Source organism: Myotis lucifugus, unplaced genomic scaffold (genome assembly GCF_000147115.1).
Source record: "Myotis lucifugus unplaced genomic scaffold, Myoluc2.0 scaffold_64, whole genome shotgun sequence".
Taxonomy (NCBI): Eukaryota; Metazoa; Chordata; class Mammalia; order Chiroptera; family Vespertilionidae; genus Myotis; species Myotis lucifugus.
This window is the reverse complement of record NW_005871112.1, coordinates 959288-986054: the sequence shown is the minus strand read 5'-3', so window position 1 is coordinate 986054 and position 26767 is coordinate 959288. Positions and strand designations below refer to the sequence as shown.

Genomic DNA, 26767 nt, shown 5'->3' with positions numbered 1-26767 from the left:
GAATCGTAATGTAAATATCTGATATGCAGGATGGTCTTAGGCGACCCCTGTGAAAGGGTCGCTGGACCGCCAAAGGGGTCGCAACCCACAGGTTGAGAACCGCTGTCCTAGAAGTAACTTTTAGTTTCCAAAAATGAAAATAATATTTTAACTATTTTAATAACACACAACAGTCATGAGCTCAGAAGGGATTTCTATTCCAAACAGAGAAGACTGACATTTTGACTACTGTATGATGAAACTTCTGTATGACAAAAAAAACAAAACAAGACAAATCTAAGAGGTTTACAGTTTCTGGATGGGCAGGTAGGGAGCTTGAAAATCACCACTCCATCCTAACAACAAGTAAAAAGCTGGACAGACTGAAAAATCAATTCTTCCGGGATCTGTGAGAGAAGGGAGAACACAGGGCAAACCACTGCCCGAGCTTGGAGAGACCTGGAGTCACAGTTTACCAGAGCAGAGACTTAGCGGCAAAAAGCCCCAGAGGATCCAGTGCAGGGTAAGAAAACCTAAACTGTAATCGACAAACTGCTTGAGGATGAGAGTGGATGGTTTGAGAGTTAAAAATTCCAGGGGAGAGAGGAACTTTCAACTTAATAAAGACTATCCACAAAAACCTATAGCTAACATCATACTTAATGGTGAGAAACTCAAAGCTTCCCAGCTAAGATCAGGTACAAGGCAAGGATATCCCCTCACCACTGCTTTTCAACACCATACAATGCAATAAGACAAGAAAATGAAATAAAAGATATACAGACTGATAAGGAAGACACAGAAATGTCTTTGTTTGCAGACAACATGTCCATGTAGAAAGTCCAAAAGAATTGACCGAAAACTAATAACCAGGTATTTTAAAATTGCAGAATATAAGGTTAATATACTAAAAACAACTGTTTTTCTATATTTTAACATTGTAAGTGAAATTTGAAATTAAAAACACAATGCCATTTACATCAGCACTCCCCAAGAATGAAATATTTAGGTATAAATCTAACAAAATATGTACAAGATCTAAATAAGGAAAGTTTCAAAATTCTGATGAACAAAATCAAAGAATTAAATGGATATCCATGTTAATGGATAAGAAGACTCAAAATGGGAAGGTGCCAGTTCTTCCCAATTTGATCTATAGATTCAATGCAATCCCAACCAAAATCCCAGCAAGTTATTTTGTGATTCTAAATTTAACAAATTAACAAACTGATTCTAAATTTTATAGAAAGAAGTATAAGAGCCAGAATAGTCAACACAATATTGACAAAGGACAAAGTTGGAAGACTGATACTACCCAATTTTAAGACTTACTATGTAGAGTTACAGTAATCAAGACACTGTTGTATTGGCTAAAAAATAGACAAATAAATCAATGGAACAGAATAGAGTGCCCAGATATAAACCTATATAAATATAGTCTTCTGCTTTTTGACAAAGAAGCAAAAGCAATACAGGGGAACAAAGATAGTCTCTTCAACAATGGTGCTGGAACAAATGGACATCTATATATAAAGGGAAAAAATGGATCTAGACACAGAATTTATATACTGATACCCCGTGCAAATCTAACTCAAAGTGGATCACAGACCTAAATGTAAAATGCAAAACTATAAAATTCCTAGAAAATAACATAGGAGAAAACCTAGATGACCTTAGGTATGGTGATGCCTTCTTAGTTACAATGCCAAATACACACCCATGAAAAAGTAATTGATAAGTAGAACTTCATTAAAATTAAAAACTTCTGCTCTGCAAAAGACAAAGTCAAGAGAATGAGAAGGCAAAACACAGACTGAGAGAAAATACTTGCAAAACACACAACTGGTAAAGAATTGCTATACAAACTATATAAAGAACTCTTAAAACTCAACAAGAAGAAAACAAATAACCCAACTAAAAAATGGGCCAAAGACCTTAAAAGACACCTCACCAGAGAAAAGATACAGATGGCAAATAAGCATATGAAATGATGTTTCACATAATATGCCATCAAGGAAATGCAAATTTAAGCAATGAGATACCACCACACACATATTAGAATGGCCAAAATATTGACCACTGACAAAATGATGGTGAGAATGTGGAGCAGCCGGACTCTCATTCACTGCTGGTGGAAATGCAACATGGTAGAGCCACTTTGACAGTTTCATACAACACTAAACACAGTCTTACTATACAACCCAGCAATCACGTTCCTTGTCATTTACCCAAAGGAATTAAAAATTTATGGCCACACAAAAACCTTCATAAAGATGTTTATAGAAACTTTCTTAATAATTGCCCAAGCATGGAAGCAACCAGGGTGTTCTTCAGTAGGTGAATGAATAAACTATGGTCCATCTAGATAACGGAATATTACTCAACACTAAAAAGAAATGAGCCAGCAAACCTTGAAGCAACATGGAAGAACCTGAAATGGCCTGGTCGGTATGGCTCAGTTGGTTGAGCATCAATCATGTACCAAGAGGTCCTGGGTTTGATTCCCGTTCAGAGAACATGCCCCAGATCCTCAGTAGGGGGCATGCAGGAGGTAGCGGATTAATGTTTCTCTTTCATTGATGTTTCTATCTCTCCCTCTCCCTTCCTCTCTCTCTAAAATCAATACAAACACATTTATTAAAAACCTGAAATGCATATTACTAAGTATAAGAAGCCAATATGAAAATGCTATATCCTGTATGAGTCCAACTATAGGACATTCTGGAAAAGGCAAAAGTATGGAAACAGTAAAAAGATCAGTAGTTGCCAGTTTTGGAGGGCAAGGAGGATGAATAGGCAGAGCACAGAGGATTTTTAGGGCAATGAGAATATTCCATATACTACCAAAATGATGGATATAGGTCATTAAACATTTGTCAAAACCCATAGAATATACAACACAAGAGCAAACCATAAGTATACTATGAACTTTGGGTGATAATGATGTGTCAATATAGGCTCATCAATTGCAATAAATTTCCACTATGGTGGAGGATATTGATAATGGAGGAAGCTACGCATGTGTGGGGGCAAGGGAGTATATGGGAACTTTCTGTACCTTCCCCTCAATTTTGCTATGAACTTAAAATTTCTATAGAAAACACTCACACGTAAGTTCACATAAAAACCTGCACGTGAATGTTCATATCAGAATTATTCACAATAGCCAAACACTGGAACCATGCAAAACATCATTCAAAGGTTAAAGGTTAACAAACTTTGATACATGTACACAATGGAATACTAGCCACTTGAATAAATTGTTGATACACATCAACAACTTGGTCTGTCAGGCCCCAAAGCCAACACTATCTGATCTACCATCACTGTGCTTTATAACAGATCTTACAGTAATTAGGAACTTAATAAAAGCCAGATCATGCTTTTCAATGAGAAGTAGCAAGAGGTTTAGGAATCCTATTTCTTGCACAAAGACTCTGCCTTAGAAATAAGATTAACAACAGAAAAGAAATATCTTTTATTTGTAAAATACTCTTGTTATATTAGTGAGTTTTCTCATTCCTAGGAAATATGAAATATGTAGGAGTCTGCAACTTACTGTCAAATGGTTCAATAATATGGATAGAAGCAAAGGAAATAAGCAAATGTTAATAACTTATGAATTTGGTTGAAGGGTATATGGAAGTTCTTTGCACTATTATTGCAACTTTTCTGTAAATGTGAAAAGATTTTGGGAAAAAAAATGAGAAAAATCCACAAATGTAATAATTCCAGATCTTGGGGGCCGATCTCATTTGCAATTTGTACATGGTTTATTTTTCATTACTTGGATTAGGAAAAGGAAACAGCTTCTTAAATAACCAGCATGTACCTGGCTTAAATAAAGCACTGCAGACCACGTTACTTGTTTAATCATTAATCCTATGGTACTCTAAAAGAAAATAATGAACCATGTCATCTGTTAGTTAACATTACTGTTTCGGTTCATTTAAATATGCTGTTTTTCTAATGTACAGTACAAATGTTTAAAAAAAAAAAAAAACCAAAGCAAACAACAACAAAAAGGTGATAGAAAGGCCTATCAGTATCCCAGCTAGTGGGAACTGAGGTTTTGGGGGGTTATGAATTCTAATCACAACACACCTGGTAATAGCTGGCTTTGGCCTCCATCATCATCTGCTGGGTGGCGATCATCTTTTTCCTGCGCTTGCACTCTTCCTTGAGGAACTTGATCTCGCCGGCCTGCTTGCTGAGGAGCTCCTTGCTCTGCTCGCAGTTGGCCAGGCTCAGGTGCAGCCGCTCCTCCACGGCGTGCAGCTGCGAGGTGAGGAACTCCTGCGAGTGCATCAGGTACTCGATGGACAGCTGCGCCAGGCGGATGAGCTTCAGCAGCACGGGGTCCACCCCCGACTGGCAGTGCGGGCACTTCTCGTCCTCCAGCTTGCAGAAGGTGATGTTCATGATGTTCTCCTGCAGCGTGAGCACGTCCACTGCCCCCGCCACCTTGTCCACGTCGATGGCGCTCAGCCGCCGCCAGTCCACACTCTCCAGCCGCGGCCGGAACTGGAAGAAGGGCAGGGAACCCGTCGCCGCGCTGGGAGGGAAACAGGCCATGGCGGCCGCGCCCGCCGCGGCCCCTCCGGAGGCTTCAGAACCCTCGAGACCGTTGGTGAGTGGGTAGTAGACCTGCTTGTGGAAGGGCTGTGGGAGGGAGACACGGCGGCAGTGGCAGGGGAGCTGAGTCCCGCGGCCCCGCCTCCCGCGGCCGCCCCTAGCCCGGCGTCTGCAGACGGGCGTCCAGGCCTCCAGCTCTTACCATGCTTGCAGCAAATTGGCCACCTCTGCTGGCATCGGAGGACAGGGTGCACACGGCTACTGGGCCCGGGCCGCCTCCCGGACCGCCGCCGCCCCGCTCCTCACGATCAGGAGAAAGCCAGCTCTCTGGAGGCGGCGGCGCTGGAGGCAGCGGCCTAAGCTCTGAGCGTCTCCGCCGTTGCTATGGCAGCGTCCCCGGCCCCGGGGACTGGGAGCAAAGGGCGCGCCGGCCCCCCCTCGTGGTCAGCGAGCGCCCAGGGACCTGTGGGACCAGAGAAGAACTCCTGGACGAGCCTGAGTGGACACACGCGTCCACCCAGAGAGGGCACCTCCTGAGCGTCCGCTCCCCGGGGTACCACCCTCCCTGGCCTTTGGGCAGGACGTGTCCCTAAAGCCCAGGGATGCACATCGCAGGGCCCTGTGGGTCCCAGTTGCCATACTGAGGTTATTCACTGCTATTGTCGCTTTAGGTTTTGTGATCAGAAATAGCTATTCATCCTTATTTTTTACACATCATTTAGAAAACATTAAGCAACGAAACTGTAAAATTAACTGGGATATAGGGGGACTGGCTGCCAAAGGGCACAAAGACACTTTGGAGTATAATAAACAATATTCTATATTTTGATTGTTTTGTTGATTCCCCAGGCATGTACATTTGATAAAATTCATCAAATGTATTCACCGAAAATAAGGGTGCATTTTGTATAGGATACCTCAATAAATTTATGGTGTAGTTAATTGTATTTGATGATACGCTTTCTACATATCTTACATGAAAGATACTTTTTTAAATGGACTCTTTCTTCTTCTGTGGGTTGGCCACCTAAGTTAACAGTGATAGAAGTACAAACCAAAAAACTTCCCCGAATATTTAATACTTTGTCTTTCCAAAAGGATGTATTTTTCAAAATGTGAAGATAAAAAAAAAATACACGGAGGGGAACTTTAACCATCAGCTTTACCATCAAGTTTTACGGGGCTCTGGTATCTACCTTACAAACTCGTGTGGCAGCTGCATTCTGTTTTTTGGAGAGGCTAAAAAATTTCTAGCAGCAACTTGTAGACCTCGGGCCTCTCATTCTTGGGGTCTTCTGAGGGCTGCCTGTGGCTACCACAGAGATCAATGAGCTGAGGAAAAGCCAGACATTCCTCAATCCACCAGGGAGCCCTGGCTTGGACCAACCATCAGGAAAACTTTTGTCTTTCCTAACAGCCAAAGAACAGAGGAAAGAAAAATACAATTCAGAGTAACCAGAAGCATAGCTGTAATATCCAATATTTTTACCACTTTCCAGATATTGTCACTACAAATAAACCAACATAAAAGCATCCAGGAAACAAGCATACGCTTCCTATGACTTCATAGAAACCATACATCCAAATAACATTTAATGGAACTGGGGGGCGGGGGAGGGGGTAGCTATTACGGATTCACTGCACCCAGCATAAAAGTCTTAAAGATGTAGGTTCAAAGTCTGAGTCTTCCATTTACTTGCTGCCTGGCCTAGAACAAGTTATGTCAGCACTACTAGGCCTCAGTTCAAAGGGGATCAGGATACCGACCTGGCAGGTCTGTAGGCTGTGGACTCCATCCACTGGGCTGCAGGATCAGCGGGAACAAGGGCCGAGGTCTCTCTTGCTCACCGTTATATTCCCAGCACCTAGCATAGGACAGACAGGCAGGCAGAGGCGTTAAGAATTCGCCGAAGGAACGTGTGGATAAAGAAGGACCACATGAATTAGGCGCTTAAAGTAAATGTCAGCTTCCACCCCTTATCCCTGTATTTTCTGCCGCGCTCTAGGACCAAGCCCTTGGAGCTGAACGTGGGAGACTGTCCACAGGCCCCCACTGCAGTCTAGGCAGGAGGCACGCGGGCCGGAGACACCCATTTCTTTTAGCCGCCGCCACTCTGGTCCCACTCTGGCGCCAAGGGGCTGGCCATCCTCGCTCCTTGATTGAATCTGGTCCGCAAGATGGCCGGGCCAGGAATGAAGGGGGCACGCTTTCCCGTTCTCTCTGTCCCCCATCCCCCAGCAGGGCCGCCAGCGGGGCAGGCGCCCGAACCCGCAAAGACAAAGGTCGGGAGCCGCTGGCTCCCCTGGGGCCTTGGCGTCGCCCCTTTGAAGGCGAATGGGAACGGGGGCTGCGGCAGCCATGCTAGCGGGGTCTGCAGCGCCTCTGCTCACAGCCTGGGGAGCGGGAAGAGGACCCGGCTGCACCGACCCCCAGACGCCCCATCTGCCGCGGACTCCCCGGAGCGCCTGGCGCATCCCAGGCCTCGGCTCACCCCAGCTGCGCGCTCCTGGGCGGGCCCCGGGCGCTGCCAGCGGCGGGGGGCGATGCCGGGGACCCAGACCCCAGATGCGCTGCTAGCGCGGGCAGGTCCACAGTGGCCCGGGAGCAGCTGAGCGGGAAGCGGCGAGCCGGCTCCTTGCAAGACGTAGGTTGAAGCCTGTCTGGTCTGGGCAAGTTGTGGCAAGGCAGCCGCCAGGCTCTGCTCCGGGCCCTCCCAGATTCCAGGCCGCTGACGCCTCTGGATCCCCCACCCCCCTCCCGCCCCCCTCCCCTCCGCGATCTTTCTCTGGCCTCTTCTCTCCGCTCCCCAGCTCTTCTGGCAGCTGGGCGGGACCTTGCATGTCTAGACTGCAGCGATAAAACGCGCTCGGCCAATCCGGCTGTTGGTGCAGACACGTGGTGCCGGGCCCACTCGGATGCGGGTGTGGGATGCTCGCTCCAAGGAGGTTTTTCAAAGAGAAACCAGATTCACTCTAACCCTGCAGTTGGCCTGGCCTTCAGCGAGCTAATGTCATATAGGGGCTTTACGTGAATCCACTCCCAAGAAGAGACTCTTTTTAATCGCAGAAATGTGCAAATGCAAGGGACCTTGAAGAGGCAGCGTAGTGCAGCCCTGCATTTGAGTGACGTGTGACGTGGAAAACGGATTGGGCAACTTTGCAAGTGAAGCACCCTAGGTTTCGGAGTCTCTCACTTATGCCCACTTTAGGAGGAGGCATAGGTCTCTGTTTGTTGAAAGTGCCACGGTGTGGGGAGAAGGGAGTTGTGGGTAAGAGTAGTGTGACCATTTATTGAACCTCCTCGTAAAGTTGGAACATATGGTCTGACAACGGGGCAAAATTCAGTATTTTAAAATAATGAGCAATCCAGAAAGCATGCATTTTTAACAGTCATTTTAACAACCATGAGGTTGACTCAGATTGAGAAATTTGATGCCTCTTTTGCAAAATCTTAGTGTCTGCTGTAGCAAAAGAAGATGATTCTTCAATTAAAAAATGAGTAACTACAGATTTTTTTCTGTACAACAACAGGTTACTCGTGCCTTGTCCTGACTGAGTCAACTTTGTACCATACTTTATTTAGCAAAATTCTTCCAACGTGGTAATACAGCACTAAGTATTTATGTTGAATTCCATGCTTTCGTTTTTACTGGAAATCATAAGGCCTAGGACAGCCTTGGTGGGATTTTAAAATGTGTCTAATTTTAAAGTGCTTAAATTGGAAAGAGAATCCAAGATCCGTCTAAAAATCCTCCATAGTGGTATGGCAAATATTTCTAGATAGAAATTTCAGGTACTATAAGGTAAATAAGGCCAATATCTTTTGAGGTAGGTGTGTGTGTGTGTGTGTGTGTGTGTGTGTAAGATGATTGCTTAATTAACACTGTTTGATGATACACCATTTGAGTTCCTTGCATTCCCCACTCCCCATTGTCAATATATTATCCCACATATGCAGAGTTGGAAGAAAGAAGATAAACCAGTTGACATGGCATAGCAGCAACCATACATTCTTCATCCTTTTAAACCCTTTATACCAGTTATCACAGCTGATTGGGGAGTGACTGTGATAATTAATTAAAATTTTTAATTATTTGGGTATCTTTCTTCTCCACCAGACTGAGATCCTCAAGTGTTTAGCACATTGAGCACATTTAGTATGTGCTCAAATAAATATTTGGTTTTGTAGACAGACATGATCCTTAAAAGGGGGAAATATTGATGAATATTGATTATATTTATGGGAAGCAAATAAAAATGTAGCTGAATTTATTTTAATTTTTTGTTCCTATTTCTCTTGTTTGAAAATAGCAAGTATGAGAAAATTTCTAGTCACAACTTTCAATGTGTCAAGTGGCTGTTGAGATAGCAGTGGCTACACTGGCTTTTTTATCAGAGGATCAAAGTCCTGAACTTAACAGTTCCAATGCTGCACTCACCACCCCACACTCCTTTAACTCCTTCAATGATTTGCAAGCATCTAACTGGGTGCAATTACCTTTTTGCTTGAGCTACCTATAATGGCTTTGGCATCTACACTAAAGGCACACTGTTATCTCATACCAGTCTATATTTTTTATTACTAAAATAAAAGTTCGTATTAAATATGTGAGGAGGTGCCTGGACTAGATGAGCATAATCTATCCAAACCTTTATTCCCCATTTCCTGAAGTTTTTTAAATTCCTTCTTATATACTTGTTACGGGATTTCTGACTTTTGGTATGTAATTTGTTGGGGGACAAAGTTCAGTGCATGTTTACATTGAACAATCTTTCCCTAGCTTGTTACAAACTGAATACACAATCACTGGTAAGTACTCACAATTATACTTTTGTTTAAAAAGAAGATATTTTTATTGATTTCAGAGAGGAAGGAAGAGGGAGAGAGAGGAGTAGAAACAACCTGGACATATGCCCTGACCAGGAATCAAACTATGACCTCCTGGTTCATAGATCAACACTTTTTTTTTTTTTTTTTGAGAGAGAGAGAGAGAGAGAGAGAGAGAGAGAGAGAGAGAGAGAGAGAGAGAGAGAGAGAGAGAGAAAGGGAGAGGAGAGAGATAGATTCATCAATGATGAGGGAGAGTCAGGTTTGAGCCCACAACCTGGGCATGTGCCCTGACCAGGTTCATAGGTCAGGCATGTGACCTCCTGGTTCATAGATTGACACTCAGCCACTGAGCCACACCAGCCATGCCACAACTATATGTTTTACTTGATCCAAAATAAGGACCATGCTCCTTGACCTAGCAACCTCAAAATCTATTCCCACAAACATTCTTCCAATTTTGCGGGTGATATAAATTAACAAATTTCTACAACTTCTAGATTTGTAACTATTCTGTACCAATATCCAAGATTTCCCCACCTCCACACTCTTACCCCCAAGGCCATCCTAAATTTGTACTCTGGTTGCCATAGCAACAATGTGGCTTGGCTCCTGCTAGGAAAATTGTTAGTTCTCACATGCAAAGGTGACAAAGCTTTCTCAGCTAAGAAAGGAGAGTGAGGAATTAATTCAGGATGGTTTGAGGACTTCAAATCCTTTACCTCAACTGCTCTCAAACTTTCTTCAGGGTTCCCTTGAAGACTTGTTAAAACACAGATAGCTGTGCTCACCTCTAACGTTTTTGGTTTAGCAAGTCTGGGCTGGGGCTAGAAAATTTGCATTTCTAGCAAGTTTCCAGGTGATGCCACTGTCTGGGGTCCCACTTTGAGAACCACTGCATTCAGTATTACAGATCCTCTTAAATGTTGCCATTTGCATGGATTCACTATCTTCTGATCAACTCTCTCATTCATATAAAAGGCTCTGAACCCAACCCACAAAATCAGTTTCTGGTTTTGTCTTTTTTTTATGTCCTCAGTCTTACAGATCTAGATAGAAACAGAGTTTTTTCTATTAATGTCACAGAAAGAGCTGGATAGTGCCACAGTGAAATTTTGAGATTTGATCTTGTACTTGTTTTAAATTAGGTGAAAAATAATCATTATGCCTAGTTGTCCAGCATTCTTCATCCCTTTAAATTGGTCAGTGGCAACAACTAGTTAGCTCTCAGAGCACCAACCTTAGTGGACAAACTGTTAACAGGAGCCTCAAATTCTTTTGCCTTATATTAGCCAAATAACTAATCTCAAAACCCAACATTTCCCCAAGGGTGCCCATTTCAAGCATTAATTTCCATATTAGTTAAGTTTTTTTGCTTGTCAACAATAGAAACCGATTCTGTGAACTTAAAGGGGTGGGGTTCCTGAAAGGATATTGGATAGCTTACAATATCAAAGGGGAAATTGAACAACCAGGCCTCATGAAAAGTAGTAACCAGGTGAGCTTCAGATTTGGGATAGTTCCCAAAAGGAGGCGATTCCAACTGCTACAAAGGTAATTCAGTTCCATATTCCTTCTTTAGCCCTTTGAAATGCTGCTCAAGATTCAAGTTTTTATGAAAGAGAATGTGATGGACCTAGTGTGGGTCATGTTTCTGATGGGCCCCTATCGTGGTGGTAGTGCTATCAGAAACTTGTGCGGGTGGAATTTCTCCAATGCTAGTGGGAGTGGTGTTCTTATGATATGCTGAGAAAAAAAATTTCTAAGTCTCACACAGGAGAATGAGTGATTTTTATTCATGTGAAATTACATCCTTCAGTTTCCAAAGCCCCATTTCCCTTAAACTAGTCTTGGAAAAGGTGCAGCTGGGGATTCAACAGAGCTAGAAGCACAGTCAGTGTCTAGAGTTTTCGTTCCATGGTGGAGTTAACTCCAGCAGAGCACCAGGCTAATTGTTATCCATTAGTCCAATGTGTGGGGTCTACATGGCTGTGAGCCATGTGGGAGAATGCAGGGAAGTGTGCCCCCTGCAACAAGAGTCCTAAGAGAGCAAGAGGGCCAAGAAAGAGAACTCCCTTTGTTCAGGAGCTTATGTATCTCAGATTTTGAACCCTTGCAATGACCACGCCTATTCTGGCCAATGCCCTGTTCCCAGGTGGGACTGACAGGTAGTCACATTTTCCCACATCACCTAGACCAGTGGTTCTCAACCTTCTGGCCCTTTAAATACAGTTCCTCATGTTGTGACCCAACCATAAAATTGTTTTCGTTGCTACTTCATAACTGTAATGTTGCTACTGTTATGAATCATAATGTAAATATCTGATATGCAGGATGGTCTTAGGCGACCCCTGTGAAAGGGTCGTTCGACTGCCAAAGGGGTTGCGACCCACAGGTTGAGAACCGCTGACCTAGATTTTACTGGTCTTGCATCTATTCTTCCTTTGTCCAGTCCCTTCCTCCAGGATCTGTGGGAAACAGCTCTGCAGAATGTTAAACTGCAGCTTTCTGGCAAAACTGTACAAATGGCATACCTATATTATCTGGCTTTCCCTTTCCTTTCCTGTTAATTAATAACCAGGTTATTACAATAGTATCAGTAGCAGCAAAATGGGCTGTGATGGAGATACCCATCAATGGTACAGCACCCAACAAAACTGCATGCAGGGAGTGATAGTTCCCAAAAGGAGGATATTCTGAGCAGATGAGTAACAGATGTCAAGTCTGAACAGTATCAACTTTCGCCCTTTACCACCCATTCGATGGCCTGGCCTTTGAGAAAGGTATCCTCCTGCTTTTCTTCAAGATTTGAAGATAAAGACAAGGCAGAGGAAAGGATAGCACCTTTATATCCCTTTGAGTAGTCTGAATTTCCTTCTCTTAGGGATATTCTTTTCCCCATCACCTATAGCTTCTCCATCTAGAGTCTGGGATCTTAGCTTCCTTCATCCAGATTTTAGGATCCTACCAGCTCCACAAGGAAAGACAGTCACTGTTGTTTAGAAAAGGAGATAAATTATTTTTCTTTTATAGATAAACTAGAGGCCCGGTGCATGAAATTCATGCATGGGGTGCAGGGGGTGTCCCTCAGCCCAACCTGCACCCTCTCCAATCTGAGACATCCCTCTCACAATCTGGGACTGCTGGCTCCCAACTGCTTGCCTGCCTGCCTGCCTGATTGCCCCTAACCGCTTCTGCCTGCCAGCCTGATCACCCCTAACCGCTCCCCTGCCAGCCTGATCAACACCTAACTGCTCCCCTGCCAGCCTGATCACCTCCAACTGTCCTCCCCTGCTGGCCTGGTCCCCCCCAACTGCTCTCCCTTTCAGGTCTGGTTCCCCCCAACTGCCCTCCCCTGCTGGCCATCTTGTGGTGGCCATCTTTGACCACATGGTGGTGGCCATCTTGTGTGTTGGAGTGATGGTCAGTTTGCATATCGCCTCTTTATTAGATAGGATGCCATTGCTCAGTTTTTCCTTCTCTCTTGTTCCCCTGCCTTCTAATTTTATCCTCACTTAGAATTATAAGGGGAGGCAGGGTTCAAGAATCGGTCCTAATCCCCCCCCCCCTCTTTCTCTCTCTCTCTTTCTCTCTCTCATCAAGTCTTTATTCCAACCAGCAATATGGATTTTAGGAATTCATATACAGTGGCTGATAAGCAGAAATGGTATTACTTGGTTTGTAGTAGATCATGCTGAGGTAACAAACAGTTCCCCAAATTTTTGTATTTATGATAGAAAGGTCTATTGCTTATGCTATACAGCAGTTGTTATATGTTTGTTGTGACTTCACTCCATGTGGTCTCCTTACAGAACCCGGATAAAAGTAACAGCCCCTATCTGGGACATGCTTTTCTTTTGGCAGAATGGTTACATCATAACGTTGTCTCTTGATATCTCTGCTGGGAAGTACATTACTTCTAATCACATTCAATTAGCCAAAGCAAATCACGTGATAAAATCCAAATGTGAATAGAGAAAGAAAGTATACTCTCAAACAAGTCACTGAAGCTCACAGGGGTACAGCCGGGAATGTAAATCCTTTTATAAGAAAGGAAATAATGTGGAACAATAATAAAATCTACTACAGAACTATAAGATAGATCAGAGATGGTAAGAACTACTTGGGATCTACAAAGGAGAATAAGATTTAACTTGAAACAACCTCAGACTAAAAATTTGAACAGCTTAATGTGGCAGTTCATCCAGATAGCACTAAGGCAAAGAGAGGAGACTGCAGTTGTTTTATGAGTAACTTCCAACATCCAAACCAATCTATGGCTAGATTTTAGTTATGCAAGAATAAGGAAACTGCTCAAAATAGTTCAGCATGTCTAGGTTTATGTATTTTCTTTCTTTGGGGTATAAATATTTTGCTCTGCCCTAGTTTTCCAGGAAAGAACCTTTATAACAAATTCAGTATTTTTTTAAGCTGAGTGGACCAAGGCATATAGGCATATTAGGCTGCCCTTTGAGATTAATCATAGAGGTGACAACAACAGAGCTAATAGAACAACAGAAGATCTGGTAACAACAAAACACCCTGGGAAATGCCAAAGATAGCTTGGGGCAAGACAATATCACCTGAACTGCAGTTAGGACATGGAATGAGTCCCCTAAGAAGGCATTCTGTGCTTGCTGAACTGAAAGACATTAGGAACTAAATGTACCCCAAGGTGTTAAAATATCCTTTTAAATTCATTGAGAAAATGAAAACGTTCATTTTTTAATGGAAGATTAAATACCCCCCCCCCAAAGAAATTGCAATGTGATTTGCAAACCCAAATTCACAGACATTTTCAAAATAACTGGCCTAGACTCATCAAAATGTCAAGGTCATGAAAGACAAGGTAAGACTGAGGTATTGTTCCAAATGAAGGGAATTTAAGAAACATGACACCTGAATACAACTCAGGCAGATGGCAAAATTTTAATAAAATCTGATACCAAGAGTAGTGAGTATTGTATCAATATTCTTTTCCCAGTTTTGATAGTTGTATTGTGGTATTGTAAGAGAATATTTGTTTTTAGGAAATACACACTGAAGTATTTAGGAATACAGGGCAACTTCCAAATAAATGAGAAAAGAGAGAGAACGAGAAAGCAAACATAACAATATAGCAAGTTGGGGGACTGGATGAAGGGTCTCAGAAGATATTTTGTACTAGCTTTGTAACTTTTTTTACAAGGACATATAAATATGTCCCATTTAAAGTCTGGCCAGCCCTATCCGGTGGTTAGAGCTCCAGCCCTCGAACTGAAGGGTTGCCGGTTTGATTCGGGCCAAGTGCACAGACCTCAGTTGCACGCGGATCCGTGTGAGAGGGAACCAATGCTATTCTCTCTCTATCTCTCCTTTCAACTCTCTCTCTAAAAATCAGTTGAAAAGTCCGGTGAAGATGAACAAAACAAACAAAAACAACAAAAATAAATAAATAAAGGAAGGCCAGAAGGAGGCAGTGTGGGTCTGTATGGCAGCTTCATGTTATTAGGCACCCGGGCGTCTTCCCGCCCTGTGTAATAACCTTAGATGAGTCCTGCCTCCCCATGGTAGAAAACCAGTGCTGCAGTATCTACAATATCCTCAATGCAGGCAACTGCCTGGAGAATATCCTTGTGACATTTAAGTGTAAAATTATGTTAAAACGAAAAGGTAGGAAAAACAAGTGATATGTGCAAAGATATCAGCTAAATATTATAATTGTGGCTCTGACCGTAATGAATCCAACCCGATCTGGTGGAAGACTGGAAATTTAGGATTGTGATAAAGAGGGTGGGAAAGAATCTACTCTTAAATGAAACACCATGAGATTATTTCTCTTAGAGGCAAGTATAATATATGAATACAAAAAAAATTATTTAGGAATGACTCATAGGAACAATATCCAGGTGTTCTTTCATATCCAAAATTGCTGATCTGAGGCCTTTATTTTGCTTTTCTTTTTGTGATGTGGATTTTATTTTATTTATTTTTTATTCCTCACCTGAGGATATTTTTCCATTGATTTTAGAGAGAGTAGAAGAGAGAGGAAAATATCGATGAGAGAGAAACGCATTGATTGGTTGCCTCCTGCACGTGCCCTGACAAGGGCCCAGGCCTGGGAGGAGCCTGCAACTGAGGTACTTGCCCTTGACCAGAATCGAACCTGGGACCCTTTGGTCCACAGGCTGACACTCTATCCACTGAGCCAAACCAGCTACTTATGGCCTTTATTCTTAAATCAGTTTTGCTCAATTGTCTTATAGCGTTGAATGTTTAGAAATGACTGCCCCATCCTAAATTTATTTCCTCTTATAAATGATTTGAACTTTTTGTCTGGCTGTCCATAGTGTTATTTCTTTTTCTTTAAAATTTAGAAAAAATTAATTTTACCTGGATATGTTTTAAGATTTGACAGTTTTAGAATTTTTCCTGGTATAAAAAGTGTTCTTTTAATATACAGATTCAAGTCCTCCTTTTTTCTTGGAAATTTTTCTTACACTATATTTTGACACATTTATTCACTTGTTTCCATTTTCTCCTTTGGAAACTCAAATGTATAATTGGAAATTGTTTGCCTATCTTTCACATCAACTCTTTTTCTGTCAATCCTTATTTTAATAAACATTTTTATTTAAAGTATGTTAGACATATAGAAAACCACACAAATAGTAAATGTATAGCTCAGTTGAATTCTCACAAGTTAACACACCCAGGTAGCCACCACTCAAATTTAAATCTTTTTAACATTTTGCTTAATTTCATTTTGCTTACTTTTCTTATTCCTATATCCCATTTCTCTTACTAGGTGTTAGCAGGATTTTCATTTCCAACTTGACCTTCATTGTTATAACTTTTGTTTCTTCCACATCTTTCCTGAGTTTTGTCAGTTTTCAATTAATCCTATTTTTATTTCTCCATTTCTTTTCTAGGCTCTTTAGCTCTGCTTTGTTCTTTTGATATATTATACATATATAGGAAAGTGCTAAATATTAGGTGTACATCATATATATATATGTATATATATACACTCATATATATATGTTTCACAGTATATGTACCACTGAAATATATAATGATCTGTGATCCATCACCTAGATTGAAATATAGAATAATTTCAATATGAAAGCTGCCTTATTTGCTTTACAGATAATACTCCCAATTCATAACTAATTTCTATTCTGACCTCTGTCACTATAGATTAGTGTTAGCTCTTCTTGAAATTCTTTATGTAAATAAATTATACAGTACATAATTTTATTATTTTTTAAAGTTGTGGTAAAATATACATAAAATGTCACCATTTTAGCCACTCTTAAGTGTACAGTTCAGTATTGTTAACTATATTCACGTTATTGTTACATTACATAGTGTTGTGTTTGCGTTTTCAAAAAGGCAAAAGATTTATGCGATTTGAAGAGAATCCAGAGTATGTGTTTGCGTTTTAAAAATGATTGTATGGGTGAATTTATCAAAGTTTGTAGAGAATGAAACATTTTCAATTTGTGACTATTACACAGAAAGTTGCTCTGTAAACTATTGTACAGGCCTTTTGTGAACATGTGTTTTCATTTCTTTAAGATCAATACCTCAGAGTGGAATTTCTAGGTCATTGAGTAAATAAAGATTTAACTTTGAGCACATTATCAAACAATTTCCCAAAGTGGTTGTACCATATCACACTCCCATCAATGTTTGAGAGTTACAGTTGTTCCAAATGCTTGCAACACTTGATATTGTCAATCATTTTTCATTGTAAGCCGTCCTAGGGGGTGTGTAGTGGTATCTCATTATTATTTCAATTTTCATTTTCCTGGTGAAAAATCAGGTTGAGCAATTTTTCATGTGCTATTGGCCATTCAATTTTGTCATTTTAAATTACTTATCTTTGAATAAGGAAAATTTTTCCTAAAACTACATTTGTAGGAAGTTTGTATAGAGGAAGAAATCGGGCTGTATTCCACACCAGTTATAATTTCCCTTTTGATCTAAGTTTTTGTATGAATTAGTCTAGCTTTTTATTTCTCCAGAAAAGGGAGACAGGCTGTTCATCACATATTTCTCTTCTCTTCTTTTGCTTCTTGGAACCAATCGAAGAAGCTTCTGTCACCAACCAGTGCATGCCATTCTCCTTGTTGCAAACAAGGAATTTAGGTTTTTCATTACAGGATATGCCTCTAACCCTGGAGAAGTATCTTTTTATTTTTTTAAAATATATTTTTATTGATTTCAGAGAGGAAGGGAGAGGGAGAGGGAGATAGAAACGTCAAGGATGAGAGAGAATCATTGATCGGCTGCCTTCTGCACGCCCCCCACTAGGGATTGAGCCCACAACCTGGGCATGTGTTCTTGACTGGAATCAAACCCAGGACCCTTCAGTCCACAGGCCGACGCTCTATCCACTGAGCCAAACAGGCTAGGGCCCTGGAGAAGTATCTTGTTGAATTTTCCTGAAATGTGCACTAGCAAGCATCCTTTTTTTGATTCCTGTATTGCTTGGCATCCCTCCTACTTTGGGGATTGGAGTTTTAACAGTCTCCTGCATCTTGCTGAGGTTGTACTTTGCTTTTCTCTTAGTTATCATTTTGACTTTGGGTGATTTCCAAGAAGGAGAGAAGGAGATACTGATTTGACACTACCATCCTCAAAATAGAAATTCTGATAAATACCAATAATTACTGACTTACAGCAGTTTGTTTTCATTTTTCTCTGAGATTTTTTCTTTTAAACACTAATGAGCACTGTATTTTATCTAAAGAGTGAATCCATTGAAATGATTTTTCATCTATGTGTAAATTTTGTTAATTTTGAAAAGACCTTTTGGCTGGTGTGACTCAATTGGTTGAACATTGTCCCATGCACTGAGAGTCATTGGTTCTATTTTCAGTCATAGCACTTAAGGCTATGAATTTCCCTCTAAATACTTGCTTTAGCAGCATTCCACAAATTATAATATAGCATATTCATTATCATCTAGTTTTGCATAATTTGGAAATTTTGTGATGATTTTGCCCTTACTGTGACTAATTAAGAGACATACTACCCCCCACCAAGCACATGAGTTGGAAAATCTGTTTATTGTTCACTTTCAATTTAATTGCATTGTGTTCAGAGAATATGAAATGTGTGATAACAATTCTTAGGAATTGGTAAAATTTCCTCTGTGAACTATTATTTGGTAGATTTTGTAAATGTTCCATGCATCTGAAAAAATTTCCTATTGGTAGGCAGATCATCTCTCTCTTCATATGGAGCTGTTAGATAAAGTGCTAGACAAAAACTTGTTAAAATTTTGCTCATATTTTCTAAGGGTTTCTAATCATAACTAAGATTTTTGTGTGTGCTTAGTCTAAGAGTTTTTTTATAATAATGTTTTAAAATGTCTTTTAATTCTTTCACTTCGTGTTATAGATCTTATTCTATCCATTAGGGGTGTGTGTGTGTGTGTGTGTGGTGTATTAGGGTTAGGGTGTGTTTTTAATTTCAGGGGCTAGTTGTGTGTTTTTAATTTTTAAGATTATTTATTCATTATTGTGGTGGGTTAATGCTCCTTACCTCAAATTTCATGTCCACTCAGAGTCTCAGAATGTGACTTTATTTGGAAATAGTCTTTGCAGATGTAATTAGTTAAGAAGCAACGGAGAGAACATACCAAAGAATACATGCAAAGGTGAAGGCAGAGGCTAGAATAATGCAGCGGCCCGCGGGCCGGATCCGGCCCGTTTGAAATGAATAAAACTAAAAAAAAACCAAGAATAGGAGACTGTCTTTGCATTACTTTTGATCTCTTTCTAGATCTAGAAAGGGACCTTGACTTCTGCTTTTGTTCCGGCCCTCCGGTCCAGTTTAAGAGCCCATTGTGGCCCTCTAGTCAAAAAGTTTGCCCACCCTTGGGCTAGAATAATGCAGCTATAAGCTAAGCAATACCAAAGATTGCTGGGAGCTACCAGAAATGAGGTAAACGCACCAAGAATAGGAGACTGTCTTTGCATTACTTTTGATCTCTTTCTAGATCTAGAAAGGGACCTTGACTTCTGCTTACACATGACTTTGTTGTGGTTTTCCCCACGCCCCACCTCCCATTTCTAGTCCATGGAAATATTTATTTTGGCTTAGGCTCCAGCTAGGTCTTTTTGTTTGCTTATTTTTTTTTCATTTTAGTTTCCACACCTTGCTATGAATTTGTAATAGAAGTCCAATAAGTGAATCTTTCATATTTTATGTACTCTTGCCAGTTGGTTTTTCCAGAACGTAATTAGTATAAAAATACTTTAGGCTATCCTTTTGTATTGCAATTAAAGAGTAATTAACTGAATAAAGGTAACCTGATAAGTCACTTGGTCCTACTCCCATCAATCCCATTTATTAGCACCAAAATACATGCCACATTTGTTTGCTTCTCTGCATCTCCATCTCTGTAGTTACCACATAGTTCAAGCTTCCATCATCTTTCACCTGACCTACTGCAATAGCCTCCTAACTGGGCACACTGCTGGTCCCTCTACAACAAACATGTCAAACTTGTGGCCTGTGGGCCACATGCAGCCCACAGTGAATATTTTTTGCTGCCCAGACAATATAACGGTACGTAAAAAACGTTTTAATAAAAATTTCAGAACTTAATTTTCAATATCCTATTATACATAATCTATGTATATAAAAGCCTAAGCAACCGAACGACCGAACAACTGGTCGACTGGTCGCTATGACGTGCACTGACCACCAGGGGGCAGACATTCAACACAGAAGTTGCCCTCTGGTGGTCAGTGTGCTTCCACAGAGGGAGCTGCAGTGACACGAGCCTCTCTCGCCTCTGCTGCAGTACTACCGAGGGGCTGTGGCAGGTGCAGCGGGGCCGGGATGAGTGGGAGCGGCATGATGTCCAGCCTGGGCTCAGGCTCCTCCCTGGCCGCCTGCTGCTTCATGCACTACTACATCCCCAGAGTGGTCCCAGATTGTGAGAGAGCACAGGCCAGGCTGAGGGCCCCCGCTGGTGCATGAATCCGTGCACCAGGCCTCTAGTTATTAATAATGAACTACAATGTTCGCTAATGACTGATTAATCGTGTTGCATTCATTTCCCTTATGCACCTTATGCACAGGCACCATTTCTCTCCACTAATACTAGCAGCGAATATTTTAGCAGCAAATTGCCATGTCATTAGTCTTGGACTGACTTGTTTGATGTGCGTAACAGGAAATATTCCGCTTTTGGAGAACAGGAAAAATAGGTTTATTTGCATTACGCTTATTAATTTGTGCAGTTATTCAGTGTCTGGTAAGTTAATGTTCAAGAAAAAATATTAATTTTTATTAAAATGTTCTATTATTTTATGTTAACAATTACTTATTTATTTCAGCCCTTGTATTCAGCATATCTCTATTGAAATAAACCTACATTTATTTGAAGCTTTTGGTTTTTTTTGCGGCCCACATAAACTTAAACCTTGTTTATTTGGCCGTGTTAGCCTTTGAGTTTGACATGCTTGCTCTACAATCTGTTTTAAATTTAAATTCAATAATGACAGATTTCTGTATAAAAACCTCTGGCGACTTCCTGGTTTTTAAAGAATAAGTTTAGGGGGAAATATCTATAATACTATCAATAATAAAAAATATATTTTAAAATACAGTGGGGCCTTGACTTACGAGTGTCCCGACTAACGAGTTTTTCGAGATACAAGCCGTCTCTCGGCCGATTTTTTGCTTTGAGTTGCGAGCTAAAATTCGGGTTATGAGCCAGCTTCAGATACCCCACTGCTAGTTGGCGCAGCAAACGTCACAGTGAACGCCACAACATCAGCCCAGCGTCACGTGTCATTGTAATGGTGAAAATTGATTTGACATATGAGTAATTTGAGTTACGAGCTCCGTCACGGAACGAATTAAACTCCTAAGTCAAGGCCCCACTGTAAAAAAATAATAAGTTTAAAACTCCCTTTTAATAGCCTAAATCATTCTTAGAACTTTTTTCTTTTAAATTGATTTCAGAGAGAGGAAGGAAGAGGGAGAGAGAAACATCAGTGATGAGAGAGAATCATTGACTGGCTGCATGCCCCTTACTGGGGATCAAGCTGGCAACCCAGGCATGTGCCCTTGATAACACTTGGAGTGCGGGAAACGAGTTAAGTCGGCTCGCGTGAATTGCGCGTACTCCGCGGGAGCCGTCTTTAACTCGGTTCATATAGATTTGCGGTGGAGTGCGGGAAACGTGTAAACTCGGGCCGATTGTAACTGCGTATTACCAAATATTTGTTTGTAATCCACCCTTTTGGTGGATGGAACAAAACCAAAAGACAGAGCCATCTTATATTTTGGCGGGAAATTCACCCGCACTCCAAGTGGTAAGAATCAAACCTGGGACCTTTCAGTCTGCAGGCCGACACTCTATCCATTAAGCAAAACCAGCTAGGGCCATTCTTAGAACTTCTTTAGCTCTGCTTTTATTATTCTTCATTGTTTTTGTTAATCCTCACCAGGGGATATTTTTCCATTGATTTTTGTGCCATGCCAGCACAGCCAAGGGTTCAGTGAGCCTGGGGGAGGGGGGTGGTGGTGAAGGACTAAAGAAAAGACAGACAAAGAGAATATAGCTGGGGCTCGATGGATCTCCTGTGCTTGGATGAGGCCACAGAGAAGGATCCAGCCAGCAAGCTGAGGCTTTATTTTATAGTCAGAGAAAAACAAGGTAGTGGTCAACATAGTTACAGTGTTCTTGTGAGTTTCATTTGTTTTGGCAGCACTTGCTGCACCTCCCACAGCCCATTAGTTACCCAGGAAGGATCTAGGGGGCGGCCATAAAGTCAAGCTTAATTATGCTAAGAGGGCTCTGCCCTCTAAGCTGGGACTTGTTTGTGGCTCTGCCACAGGTCAATCTGAGGCTTAACTCTAGAGCTGTTCCCTACAGATTTTTAGACAGTGGAAGGGATGGGGAAGAGACAGAGAGAAACAATGATGTGAGAGACACATGGGTTGGTTGCCTCTCACACCCACCCCAACCAGAACCTGGGATCCAGCCTGCAACTGAGGTACATGCCCTTGATGGGAATCAAACCCTGAACCCTTCAGTCCATGGCTATCCACTGAGCCAAACCAGCTAGGGCTATTTCTGCTTTTATTCTTAAGACCAGAATCACAGACAGTATTCTGGTGATGATTCATGATGTAAAGTCAGCATTTTGTTGGCTGTCTTGACCACAGTACACAATTTAGATGTTGTATTCACTAACTTGTAGACATTAAAATCATCTGCCATTTTTGTCACTAACACTACCTTGTGATGTCAGAAGGAAAAGGGCAAACCAAATATATGTATATGTATAGTCCAAGGAAATTCCATAGAGGAATTTCTTCATTATTCTGTCAGAAGGATGAGTAATATTTGTCTAACGCTTTATAATTTACAAGAACCTTTACACTTCATGAGACCTCAAAACAAACTTTTTTAAAAAAATATATATTTTTATTGATTTCAGAGAGGAGGGAAGAGGAAGAGAGAGATAGAAATATCAATGATGAGACAGAATCATTGATCAGCTGCCTCTTGCACAACCCCTACTAGGGGTGGAGCCCACAACTCGTGCATGTGCCCTGACTGGAAATCGAATGGTGACCTCCTGGTTCATAGGTCGATGCTCAACAACTGAGCCATGCCGGCTGGGCTCAAAACAAATCTTTGAAGTAATCAGGATCATACCCACTTTACAGATGAAGCTAAGTTAGATAATAGCCATGGTTTGAGGTTACATTTCTTGGATATGAATCCTATGCACTTCACATCTATCTATATATATAAAAGGCTAATATGCAAAGTGTCCCCTCAGGAGTTTGACCGGGAGTTCGATTGCTTGCTTTGATGTGTGCTGACCACCAGGGGGTGGTGTGGAATGAAGGAAGGCCCCGGCTGGTAGCCAGAAGGTCCCGATCGGGCCTGATTGCCGGCCAGGCCTAGGGACTCTACCCATGCATGAATTTTGTGCACTGGGCCTGTAGTCTATAATAATAAAAGTGCAATATGCTAATTAGACCAGATGTCCTTCCATCCTCCCAGATGAAGCCAGGCTGCAAGGGAAGCCCGGGTCCCGGGTGCCTGTCAGTGGCTGGAGGGAAGCCGGGCCCTGGGTGCTGGAGGGAAGCCCGGGTCCCAGGTGCCAGAGGGAAGCCGGTGCTGGCAGCCGGGGGAAGGAAGGCCTACTCCTGCATGAATTTTGTGCATCAGGCCCCTAGTATATATATATATATATATATATAGAGAGAGAGAGAGAGAGAGAGAGAGAGAGCGAGCTAATATGCTAAGTGTCCGTCTGGGTAATGACGTCACATAGCAACACCCGGCTTCCTCTCCCTAGGGACTAGCCTCCTTGTTGTTTCTTCAGCCCAGGAACACAACTTGCTTTATAGCCAGGTGGAAACATTTTACACTGTAACCAAATGTCTGTTAAGTGTTTCCCCATGCCTCATCTCATTTGATCCTCACAGAAGTCCTGGAGTAGGTAGATGGGAGATTTGGTAGAATCCTATTTTCTTTTCATTAGCTGGAAAACAAAGATTTAGAAAGCTTAGAAATTTGACCTGACTGTAAAGAAGAAATGGTGGGCCTTGAAAATGACTTCAGGTTTTCTACTGCACAGAATATAGTCAAACACTGCTGCAGTTAAATATTTTACCCTTTGCTCTCCCTGTGTGATCTACAATAATAATAATCTGCTTCATGTTGATATTTACTGCTGTGTTGCTGACAATTACCTGAAAGAGAAGTTGGGGTGCTTCACTGAGGCTGGAAAAAGTTTAGCTAAATCAGAAAGCAGGTCTAATTAAGAAAGTTTATTCTATATCTATAAAATGCTAAGTTGACTCATGCATGCGCGATACATATGAAGCTCTTGCTGGTGCCAATCACATGCGTGTGTTTCCATCTGTCATTGTTGATCGTGAATTTGTTTGACACTTCTATTATAGAGAAAGGGCGAATAAGCAATATTACGGGTAAAATATTTCTTCTAATTAATTTGTTTTCAATATGCACAAATTCATGCACTGGCTACTAGTTATATTATATACATACTACTTTCCACCACAACTAAACAGAAACTTGGGTTTTGTTTCTTTCCTCAAAACCATTTCCTTTGCACTAGTTTCCTTTGGAATAGAAGCCTTTCTGCTTTCACTTCAAGTTCTTCTAAAAGTGTGAAGTAGCACAGAAGTAGCAAATACATACCCTATATCAGGGGTCCTCAGACTACAGCCCGCGGGCCACATGCGGCCTGCCGAAACATTTATCCGGCCCGCCGGGTGTTTTTGCCGCTGCTGCCTGTTGCTTAGCAGCCGACTTGTCCCTGGCCCGCAGTGCGCATGTGTGGAATGTGCGCCGCACTCTCCGACTCCCCTCCTTCTCTCTGTCTCCGGTGTGATCGGACGAGTCACGAGCTTGCCTGTGCAGAGCCTGCTGCTGCCTGAGGACCGAAGTAAGAACAAGTTAGGATTTTTTTTTTATTTTAAGTTAGGAGGTCTATTTTTTTATTTTTATTTTGCAGTTAGTAGGGCCTTTTTTTTTTGAAGTTAGGAGAGCCTTTTTTTTAAGTTTTGGTTTTTTTTACTTCAAAATAAGATATGTGCAGTGTGCATAGAAATTTGTTCATAGTTTTTTTTTTAAACTATAGTCCGGCCCTCCAACAGTCTGAGGGACAGTGAACTGGCCCCCTGTTTAAAAAGTTTGAGGACCCCTGCCCTATATAATAAAACCCTAATATGCAAATAGACTCAACTGCAAAAAGACCAGTCGCTATGACGTGCACTGACCACCAGGGGGCAGACACTCAATGCAGGAGCTGCCCCCTGGGGGTCAGTGCACTCCCACAGGGGTAGCACCACTCAGTCAGGGGGCTCAGTGCATCATGTAAGGAGCCAGGGGTTCTGGACTGAGAGAGGGTGCAGGCTGGGCTGAGGGAACGTCTCCCCTCCCATCCCCCCCCCTCCACAGTGCATGAATCTCGTGCACCGGGCCTCTAGTTCATTGATAAAGGTATCATTTTCACTTAACAATGCTTAACACAGAAAATCATTACTGTTTTACCTCAAGTAAAACACCACTGGGTATAGTGTGCGTGTTGGAGACGTCAGAGTAAATGACTGTGAACAAACAAAATGCCAAATTAAGTAACTTGAACTTTATCTTGTTCAAGATCTTATCTCTTCCGTTGAGTCTCCTCTGATGAGCAGAAGATGCAAGATCCCGTTTAACAGGTGTTTTTTCCCTTAGAGCTGACCTTGGCCGCACTCTCAAGAGCCCCTTGCTGATTCTGCTCTCTTTTCTGGACACGCTGGCCCACTGGATAGTCGGGGTGTGGGGGAAGGTCCCCAAACTTCCAAGCCATCCTCAATAGGTGGCTTAGGTCAGTAATGTGCGCTTCTCTCCGGTTGTCCCTGGAATGCTTTGGCCTCCATCAGCTCATCCAGCTACTCCTGACCGTTTCTCTGGAGCTTTTTTTTTTTTTCTTCTCCAGTTCAGTCTGTTATTTGTCCCGAGATGCTCAGGGGCAGGGAGCGGACTCTGTGATTCCTCGTGGTAACCAGCCCATTCTAGGAGTTTTAAAGCTCCCTTCTTGGGGGGAGGTTTCGCCTTCTCATCTCGAAGCGGCGGCTTCACCTTCCTCTCCAAACAGCACCCCGGAAAAACGTCGCCTGGCTGACATCCTCCTCCTCCTCGCTAGCGCAGCACGCAGGCCCGATCCAAAAAGCCTTTCGTCCCCTGCGCATGCGGACTCGGCGGCTGCCAGTCAGACTCCCGGCCGCCTTCCCCCAGCGGCTGTCTGTGCACCCTGACAGCTCCGCAACCGGCGGACGCAGCCTCGTCTCGTGCTTCCACGTTACCCTATCAGAGATGGGGCGGGGCGATGGCCTCTGCAGCCTATCAGCGCGAACCACGACCCGGCGAGCCTAGTAGAAGAGCGGATAGGCAGAAGGCGATTGTACGGCGGCGGCGCGGCGGGCGGTGCGTCGCCCGGGCCCCGCCCACCGCCGCCTTCCTCGGGGGGGCTCCAGCTGTCGCCTAGGCCTGAGCGAGAGCCGTCGGCGGGCGGGCGGGCGCAGCTGCTGCGGAGCGCCAGCGGGGACGGGTGGGCCCCGCACTCTGGTCTCTTCTCCCCGCCGCGCCCTCGGACATGGTGGCCCCCGGCTCCGTGACTAGCCGCCTGGGCTCGGTGTTCCCCTTCCTGCTCGTCCTGGTGGACCTGCAGTACGAAGGTAAGTCCTGCCCTGCCCTGCCCCGGCGGGAGGAGCGGGCTCTGGGGTCAGGTCCCCGGCACTTCCTCGCCATGGCCCGGGCGCGAGTCTCCGGGGGCGCAGCCGGGACTGCGCGGCTGCGCCAGGGCCGGAGCCCGCCCCTGGGTGGGCGCCGGCGCCTGGTCC

The 26767-nt window shown here is 42.8% G+C and overlaps 2 protein-coding genes across 9 annotated transcripts in view; one reads left to right on the top strand and one right to left on the bottom strand.

Moving 5' to 3' along the window:
- DZIP1 (DAZ interacting zinc finger protein 1) overlaps positions 1-24599 on the bottom strand; it is a 70467-nt gene extending 45868 nt beyond the window's left edge. For 3 of the 8 annotated variants that reach the window (XM_006089832.3, XM_023754714.1, XM_023754715.1), the window contains exons 1-5: positions 7047-7313; positions 6322-6419; positions 5751-5964; positions 4757-5017; positions 4084-4641 (exon numbers count right to left, since the gene is read on the bottom strand). In XM_006089832.3, coding sequence (XP_006089894.1) covers positions 4084-4641; positions 4757-4759 — 561 coding nt within the window. In that variant the 5' untranslated portion in view covers positions 4760-5017; positions 5751-5964; positions 6322-6419; positions 7047-7313. Of the gene's footprint in view, positions 1-4083; positions 4642-4756; positions 5018-5750; positions 5965-6321; positions 6420-7046; positions 7315-24578 lie in introns of those variants that run through there. The other 5 variants (XM_023754711.1, XM_023754716.1, XM_023754713.1 and 2 more) reach the window with 5 other exon arrangements.
- Positions 24600-26409: 1810 nt separating this feature from the next.
- The window catches only part of DNAJC3 (DnaJ heat shock protein family (Hsp40) member C3), a 71143-nt gene continuing 70785 nt past the window's right edge, over positions 26410-26767 (top strand). Inside the window, exon 1 of the mRNA XM_006089831.3 lies at positions 26410-26602. Within this exon, the coding sequence (XP_006089893.1) occupies positions 26521-26602 (82 nt within the window). The 5' untranslated portion in view covers positions 26410-26520. The remainder of the gene's footprint in view (positions 26603-26767) is intronic.